This window comes from Halyomorpha halys, unplaced genomic scaffold (genome assembly GCF_000696795.3).
Source record: "Halyomorpha halys isolate HHAL.00 unplaced genomic scaffold, Hhal_1.1 Scaffold36.1, whole genome shotgun sequence".
In the NCBI taxonomy this organism is placed as follows: Eukaryota; Metazoa; Arthropoda; class Insecta; order Hemiptera; family Pentatomidae; genus Halyomorpha; species Halyomorpha halys.
The window spans coordinates 1,562,106-1,571,579 of NW_027108624.1; the positions used below are offsets into that span (position 1 = coordinate 1,562,106).

Consider the following 9,474-nt stretch of genomic DNA (forward strand, 5'->3'; position numbering starts at 1 on the left):
AGGAAAAAAATTATTTTCTTTCTATTTTATTATACCATGTAATTATATGAAATTTATATATGTCCGATTACGGATTGATTAGTATGCTGTGTGATATAGCAACCTGATGTATTTGGGCAGCATAGATGAATAACGTATTTCTCTCTCTAGAGTCGAGCCCCTTACCTGGGATCAAACACCACTTCTCTGGTCAGTGAAGTCCGTCAGACAATAGGAGATAGGCATAGCTCTGGTGTCTAATTTCAAGTTGCCATATGACAATAAATAAATAAACCATAATTAACATTATACTGAAAGATTTGAATGAAGAGCAGTAAATCAACACAAGCTATCATTTGATAATAACCATGCAGGATAAAGAAGAATTTACCAGCAAAAAGAGATGACTGGATGTGTAAAAACAGAGACATCACTACTTTTTATTTTATTTTCCATTTCAGAAATACAATAAAATTATAATTCTTAAATACAAAAATTTGATAATAGTTCAATTTAGAACTAATCATAGTAATAAAATTGAATTAGTAAAATAAAAAAAGTTTCAGAATGTGTCATAATAAATGCTCTGCTCAAGCTTCTCAGGCCATATTGCAAGAAATTTTCAATCGTAATCAATATTAAAAGGATCTATTTTATGAAATTTTTCAATGAAGATACATTACATCATACATTTTTCATTCTCTGCCTCTGATCAGCCAATAATTATTTAAATCATTTAGTGTTCATCAACTAGGCAGTTTGGTTGATAAAAATTCTTTTTCACACACCCTCGGTGAATTTACCTACAATTGCTCTTAGTGATCTCAATTTTCTCTAAGTTAAAACAAGAAAAGTACGAATTTGTCAAAATGAATACAAAAAACCTCAGTTGGAGTATAGTTCAAGTGAATTCATGGCACTAAGGAGATTATTATATAGTCCAATTTATCATTTCAAAAGGTAGGCAACATAAAGGATCCTAATAAAAATTTAAACACAAACTAAGCAACAGAAGGATATAACGACAATTATCATGAACAACTGATTATGGAATGGAATTTTAATTTACAAGGTCAACTATATATATATAGTTGACCTTATAACTTAAAATATGAAGAAGGTGGTGAGGGTTGCGATCGAAAAAGAACAAATAGTTTTTAACTATTAAATGTCCAATGTTTCGTTTCGCCCTACTTTGTACGGCTTCATCAGGGCTATTCAAAGCTATAGGTTAAACAGGTCTGTTTAACCTATAGCTTCGAACAGCCCAGCAAAGTGACATTATATAGTTAAAAACTATTTGTTCTTTTTTGACTCCAACCCTGAACATCTTCATATTATTATTAATATATTATACAGCTTTATTCCACTTAATACTTGTGTAATTGCATGTAAAATGCATGTCCTGACTCATTACCACTAAGAGAAAGCCGCTTATCATAGAAATCTCTGATCATCTGATGTACCTTAAAAGTAAACTTATTGTATAATAGAAGAGCATCATTAGATAAAGAAGTATGCAGCGTAATGTTCCACGAAATACAGGTCTGAGTAAGATGATAAAGAATAAATGACGCAATCCCACTACTACGCCAATGCGGCCGAACAAATAGAAAATTTATATAGCCTTCATTTAAATATAAGCCAGGTGTCATAATACCAAAACCAACAACCAATTTTTTGTAAAGTGCAACACATGAAAATTCAGGGTACCATAAAGCTGAGCTAACATCAATACCTGGCCAAAAATACTGTTCAGCTAATACATTTATAGCTTGAATATGTTGTTTTTGTATATACATATAGTTAATAGGATGTTTTTTTACTTTTTTCACTCTTAAAGATGGAAATCGTTCAATGACTTTTGAACGAAATTCATCATGCATGTTTAGCCATAAAGGTCGACTTTCAAAATCTTGAAAAATAAATGGTTTCAGTAGCCTCTCAGTATATGAACATGGGACAGCACTGAGAGGCATTCCATCAACAAGAACAGCAGAAGAGCTGTTGAGATTTTCTGATTCATTATCAACCAATTTCAATTCCACTAAAGGTAATTTTGATGTAACAATCACTTTTCTATAATACCGTTTTATATCTGGTGCAGCAAAATCAATTGATCCCTTTTTTATTTTTTGTATCTCTTTATAATAAGATATTTCACTAATAAAACTTTCATTTACTGGTATATTCCAATATTTATGCCTGGATATTCTTCTCTTTCTATCTTTTCTATTTCCAATGCTGCATTTCTTTTCTACAGCTCCTTGTTCCACTTCATCCATTTAAGCTGCACTAAGAGATCTGTAATGACTACAACACAGTGATATTAACAAAATAAATTACAAGTGTTCCTCCTTATTATGTTTCTACTTAATATTAAACTACATTCTGTGGTTTAATATTAACTTTCTATAAATTCAAAGTTAAGTGAGCTGAACAATTAAAGTAAATAAACATCATGTATCTTAAACATTAAAAAAGATTTATAAAAGATTCTCTTAAAAGCCTATGGAATGCCTTCAGGTACTCCTTGAAACCAAGGTATTTCAGCACCCAATCTTCTATATTGTGCATTTTAAAAAGTTTAATAATAATTGGAATTTAATCTTTCATAAATTTGTTATAATAAAAAAAAATATTAGTTCAACAATTAAACTATCTTCCATTCAAATTCCCCTAAGGTTTTCACTAAGGCTGTTGCTTTTAATACCAATAAGAATGAAACCTTTATTCAATCAGATAAATAGTGAAAAGTACTTTGAAAAAAGACTTTTCAACATTTGTCTTAAATTTTCACTAACTATTTTTGAATCTATAATACGTGTTATCTCATAAGCATAAGCATTCATTAATTAATAATGATCATCTATTTTTTACTACTCTTTTTACTCATTAAATGCACTTATCAACAGTTGATATACATAGGTAAACTTTAGATAGGGATAATAACATTTACAGAGTTAATGTTTTATTATATCTATAATAATTTGTAAAGATTAACATCCATATACATGCCTGAAACAGTTAGCATTTTAAACAAAAATTATTATTAGGATTGATTATTTTTTTAGGTAAATAATAATTCCACTCAAGACGATAAAGTTGGTACAATGGTGATGAGATATAGGCTTTTAAACTTCAAATCAGCTGCTGTTTTGAAACAAAATGGCGGATAATTATGCCACGATCAGGCAGTATTTCTGGAGTAACCAGTGAATTCAGAAACAAATTTTTAAAAAATCAGCCCAGGAGTCTTAAAGAAAATATGAGAATGGCGGATGGCAGAGTAATTTTTTTTGGGGGGGGGGGATTAAAAAGCTCATTTGGTTTATTGAGAATATATAATACAGTTTCAGGAAAAGCCAAATACTGCGATAGTGGTTAGACCAATAAAAAATTAAAACTTTGGACAATTCGAATTGTCAACATCTTTCTTAAAAATAATAAAAAACCGCAAAAAATAGCTATTTTTGGACATTTAATTACAATCGTCATATAAAATAGTTTCCTGGCTTAAATTGTTATTTGAGTGTATAATCAATGAAAAAGGTATGCAAAAATAATCATAACTTTTTGCGGAAATCGAGAAAATGTAGAAAAATATTTTAAATATATAAAATTTTAATATATTGAATATATAAGGTAAAATGAGATATCATTTGACCGAAAATAATGAGATGTAATTAATAACAAAAAATCTTCCAATTACAAACTTTTTTTAATTTATTGCCAGCCCTAACCTGATGATGGAAAAATATTTTTAGTGAAAGAAGGTCTAACCTACCTATAACATAATCTAGTTGGACATATTTGAAAGACTGGGCTAAATACAAATATGGAACATATAGAGCGCATTTGAAGTATAGAATTCCAATGTCAAGGTAAAATTATTAATAAAAAATTAACTGTTAAACAAGTCAAAAACTTTTTAAACAGCTTCTTGAATCGTGTAGCAATACAGTTTCCTCTACTACGACCAACAGCAAAAAGTACTTTTTCTCTTATCAATGAATAACAAAGAATTTATGATCTTTACTAACATAATTGAGCAAATATAATGCAAATTTTCTTATCAACAGTTCTTAAAAGTATATAAAAAACTCACAAAAATGATATTGATACTAGAAGCAGATTTGTTAAGGAACATGCAAAAATATTTAGATGAAGACCTGACTTTTTTTAATTTCAAAATTAATCTAGCTAAAAGGGTCAACTCGACACATGTGATGAGGATGACACAAAAACGGATGATTCTAAAACAAAGCTTTATTTTCTGGACCACCATTTCGAGCGAGATCACAAATAACGGTATACAACACAAACCAGAACTCAAATAAATCTGGGGGATCCAGATTCCAGATTATCAAAGGAGCAAAATAGTTTAGCAGCCAACCTCTGATGGAATGTTGAATGTTTACAAATGCGACCAATCTGCAGTGACCAGACCAATATAAATTCAAAAGGGCAATGAAACAAATCATCATTGACTGGATTAGTGAAAAAAAAGAACTACAGAGATGTTTTTTAAAATTACGAGAGAATTCAGTCTTGTAAATTAATTCTGTAATTGAAACTGTAACTTCTAATATCTTAACGTCTACATAAATATTACTGTAATGGAGATATCATTACATGATAGGAACAAATATAAAGGCCAAGAATATACACTTATATTCTTAAAAACTTTGGAAACTATTTCTACATAAAATTTTAGACAAACAATTTTTCTGTAATTACCTCTTAAATTTTTTTACAATACATATAGATATAACTCAGAATAAACTAGTACTATCAAAATGTTCCTTGTCATTAGAAAGGTGAGAATATTTCTGTTATGATGTTTTACAATATATATATATATATATATAAAATTAGAACCATCAAAATGTAAAAATATCAGTAAAGAGGGGGGCAATATTTCGTTAAGTATATGCCATTATAATATATAAGAATCTGATTTTAGATCTACATTTAGCTTTTAAGTTAATTTTGCTTGTAATAATAATTAAAATTTCAGATTCAAACACGTAATCTTAATTCACAGCAACAATGGTAGTCCAACAAAAATCAAGTTATGTAAAAGAATAGATCAATTTTAGTTTCAAATGTATTTATATTTCATGGACATTAGGATTTTAAGGATTCTGATGCCTCACCTTTCAGGTTGTGTTTATAAAAACAAGTGTTTGACACAAATTGAATGTAGAATAAACATATCAGTGAATGACATTAGATTCAGCAATGATCATAATATACTAAATCAACAGCATCCTTTTAATCACTAAACAGTAAATCAAAATAAAATTACAAGTCCATAATAAGTAGATGATCACTGATCCAGCCTATTCATCTTTGGTTTAAAACTTTAACTATAAAGTAAACACTACCCAAGAATAAGTAGTGCTAAGTAAAATATGAATAATAGACTATTTGTATAATTGAAATAAATATAGCAGAATAGAACTTTAAAAAATGTGAAAATTAAAAAAATACTGAACTTAACAATACTTAATTCGATAGGTAGTATTACAATAGTCAGCTCTTGGTATTTCAAAAAGAATCATTCTACATTCATTATTTAGGAATTAATGTAAAACAATTCCTCAAACACACCAGTAGCTGAACATTAATTCTACAGTATTAAAGATTAAATAAATATTATCTCAATTCTTAACTTGTGATATAAACAGAATGAAACTTACTTTTAAAATATGAACATATCACTAATAAATGTGATAGAATAAAAATAAAAAAGAACAAAACAACACTATGAGCAAACTTCTACTTATAATGAATTTAAAGTTTCCCGAGTAATTATATGTATAATACATCCAGAAACTGTTTTAATAAACTTAATGGTTCACGAATAATTAGTAACATAAGACATCCAACATTTGTGACCAACAGACATTCCAAATAACCTTGAGTAAAACCTAAACATCTTCATTCTTCTTCAAACCTCCAGAGCTTTGTATGACTCTTTCTGACAAAGAGCAACACTATCAAGAACTTAAGAATACAAAGAACTAGTACAAACATTTTTATTGTCTATTATTATGTACATTTATATGTGTGTGTGTATATATATTCTAACAAAACAAAAGGTTTTTTATTTTTTGTTTGACTTATTTCATATAGTGTACCGTAATGTGTAATTATTTTTTAATAACTTTAATAGCTTCAAGACAGTGTAGGACAACCTCAGTAGAGAAAGTTACCCCAGTCAACGATACTATCTTCCTAAAACTTCTAATTCTAAATAAAATCAAAACTGTTTATGTCAGATGTTCCACTATTAAAGCAAAGCAGCGATATTACAGTAAAATCACGAGTTGTAGAAACATAATATGCAACCAGTCTATAAATACGGACATGTATACTATACGTACTTATATACTATAATTTGTAAGACCGTAATTTAAATTTAGAATCTGAAAAAATATTTATTATCTATTAATGATATTAATAAATATAATATTATATTAATGACTCCTCTGTATGAGATCTGAGAGTTAGGTGACGTTAAATAGGTATAGAAGGAATATAACCGGCGAAGAAATGAGATATTTCCACCGAGCGGCAGGCAAGACCGGATTAAAAACAAAACGATAAGGAAGCAGTTGGGCATGAATGGTCGAAAATGACCAAGAATATTAGGAGTAAAACACCAGTTTGAGCATTAAAAAAAAAGAAAAGTCCCTCGGCAAACTGAAGCTGCTGGTACAAAACTGAGAGGAAAGTTTCAATTGTATAGAGGCTCCTCTGTGCTGAAAGGTAAACAAAGGATGAAAAAGAAAACTATATCAATTGTCTACTAATGAATGCAATGGTAATTCAGTGGTCAAGTCCAACGAATTATTATGGGTTCATAGGTAAAAAAAACAAACTATTTTTGTATAGCTCATTGCACATTATATGCAAGTAGGGATTGCTATACCGGACCAAAAGTTCAATACCTGTATTCAGTATTTTTTATATCTTAATACCGGAATACCGGTAGTAAGAATTTTAGAACAAGAAAAAAACCACAGGAGTTTCTTTGTTTTATTGGAGAGAGTAAATATCACAAAAAATCATTTGCAACTTATAAATTATAAGGACTCACAAAAAAGCAACGGAACAAGGAACATCTTATGTATTTAAACCACAAAAAATTGTGAATATCACTATTCAGTCTATGGTAATATTGCAAATTTTTGAAATGTGATTTTAAAAAAGATAATACACCAATTGTATTGTCATTAAGCCTGATCAAAAATGCCAGCTGTCAAAAAACGCTCTAACAGTAGCGCGATATACTTCTCCCAAGTATTAGCCTCTAAATTCCTCAGCTTCAAATAAATCGTTTTCTCGTCGGATGGTTTTGGATATAATTGATTTCTGTATTGTATTGTGGTTTGTTGAATATTTTTAGTTATCGCTAATTCTAATTTTTGTTCAAGAGACAACTCCTTTTGCCTATCGACATTAATGTCATCATCTTCGATTACTGTACCGAATTCTTCTGAATGTAGATGGGTTTGTGGGTAAAACAAATTATGAAAATTTACTATTAACTTGATCAAATTGACTGCAACATGAAATTTATTGCTGCATTAGCTGTTAATAAATTAGAATCTCTCTGACATAATGCCTTCACAGCCAATTTTATTTCATGTAGAACTGATACAGTTCTGCATATTAAGTCGAATTCACTATCGGAAAAATTAATTTGCTGGTTTAAATCGATTATTGCTTTTTGAAATGAAATAAAAAAATAATTTTATTCTGGGACATATGTCCCCTAAGAATAAATGCGTGGTTCATATAGTAAGTAAAATGAAATTGGCATAACTACTGTTTATAATGTTAATCAATATATGCCTATTTATTTGATTACAATGATGCGGAGGTGCGGAGGTTTCGTTATACAATAAGTGAAGGAATAGGTGTTGTTTAAAGGAAAGAATGGATGAGGACTGGCGAATGGAGATGGGAAGAGAATTCCAGAAAGAGGGTTGCACGTATGACAAAGGGTTTGCTAAAGAAGGCGGTTCTTTAGGAGGGCATATATAAATCAATCGGTTGGCATCTGGTGTTGAATGATTGGATGGATGAATGAAGAGTGAGGAGATCAAGTATATAGGTAGGTTTTTGATTTTAAGAACTTAGAATAGGAAAACACCAAAGAGGTATGGCCTTCGGGAGGTTGGATAGAGCCACTTCAACTCGGTATACCAGCGGGAGACTTGAGAGCACCTTGGAAACCCAAAGATAAATCTTACAAAGCAATTCATGTGTCTCTTCAGTTCCAACTCTAGTCCTACAGATAGCCCTCCATAGACCAAGGAACCGTAGTCGAAGAGGGGGAAGACGAGAGAGGATACTAGAAGCTCACGGGTGTTCTGAGGAATGAATTTCGGAATCTTAGGAATTGTTTGAGTACAGTTATGGATTTGTGTGTGATATGGGAAATGTGATTATTCCATGAGGGGTGTTGGTCGATGGTGACTCCAAGGTTTTTTTTATTGGAGGATAGAAGTGAATCAGTTGGTTGCTAAGGAAGAGTAGAGGACAGTAAGGGAGGGAATGAAGGAGGCGCTTGGAACCAGCATTCAGGTTCAAACCATTGTTAAACGCCCATGCGTTAATGCTATCAATATCTTCACGTATCTTTTGGATGGCCTCAAGCATCTCGGAGGGATGGAAGGATAGATAGATTTAGAGATCGTCTGCACATAAGTGGTATTGTGCGTGGTGAATGGAATCAGGAAGATCGTTGACATAAATGGAGAGAAGGGTTGGTGAAAGTGAGGACTCCTGAGGAACACCTCGTGTCAGAAGAAGGGAAGAGGAAAGAGGTTTATTCGGAATAATGAACGTTTGAGAACGATAGGACAGGAAGGAGAGGTACCACTTTAGGACACTATTTGACATGGAAAGGTTTTGAAGTTTTTTGAGGAGGATCTTATGGTTAACTATGTCAAATGCTTTCGAAAAATCAAAAAGAACTAACTAGAACTGTAGAGGATTGGAGGTCTTGGGATATTTTCAATAAAGCGGATTGTGTGGAATGTTGAGAACGAAAACCGGATTGGAAAGGATTAAGGAGAGCTTTTTGCTCGAGAAAATTATCAAGTTCGGAGTGGATTAATCTTTCTAGTGGCTTGGCCAAATTGGATATTGGCCGAATGTCGGAAACTGAAGAAGGAGAAGGTACTTGGTTCAATGGTCGGACCAGGACTTTCTTTCAGGCTTTGGGAAAAACGGAATTTTGAAGGGAAAAGTTATAAATGTGTAGAAAGCAGAAAGAATGGTGGGGATATAATGTTTGATGATCTTTACAGGAATATTGTTTGGGCCGTAATCGTTAGTTCTGGACTTGAGATTAAGTCATCTGGGGAAACATTTAAGAAATAAAAGTTATTGTGATCAAATAGGATGTGAAAAGATGAAAATTCGCATAAGGTTGTTGAAGGAGCAGCAAAGAAAGCATTAAGCTCGGCTGGATCA

General features: G+C 31.1%; 1 protein-coding gene across 1 annotated transcript; it reads right to left on the reverse strand.

Moving 5' to 3' along the window:
• Positions 1–409: 409 nt before the first annotated feature.
• Atac2 (Ada2a-containing complex component 2) lies at positions 410–5,939 on the reverse strand. Its single transcript, XM_014430521.2, has 2 exons — positions 5,685–5,939; positions 410–2,292 (listed from the first exon to the last, which is right to left on the reverse strand). Exon 2 carries the CDS (start codon positions 2,262–2,264, stop codon positions 1,350–1,352), a length of 915 nt encoding a protein of 304 aa, XP_014286007.1. The 5' UTR covers positions 2,265–2,292; positions 5,685–5,939; the 3' UTR covers positions 410–1,349.
• Positions 5,940–9,474: the final 3,535 nt, after the last annotated feature.

Excerpts from the sequence above, each read along its gene's own strand:
- Atac2 (XM_014430521.2), bottom strand. The coding sequence starts at position 2,264 with ATGGATGAAGTGGAACAAGGAGCTGTAGAAAAGAAATGCAGCATTGGA.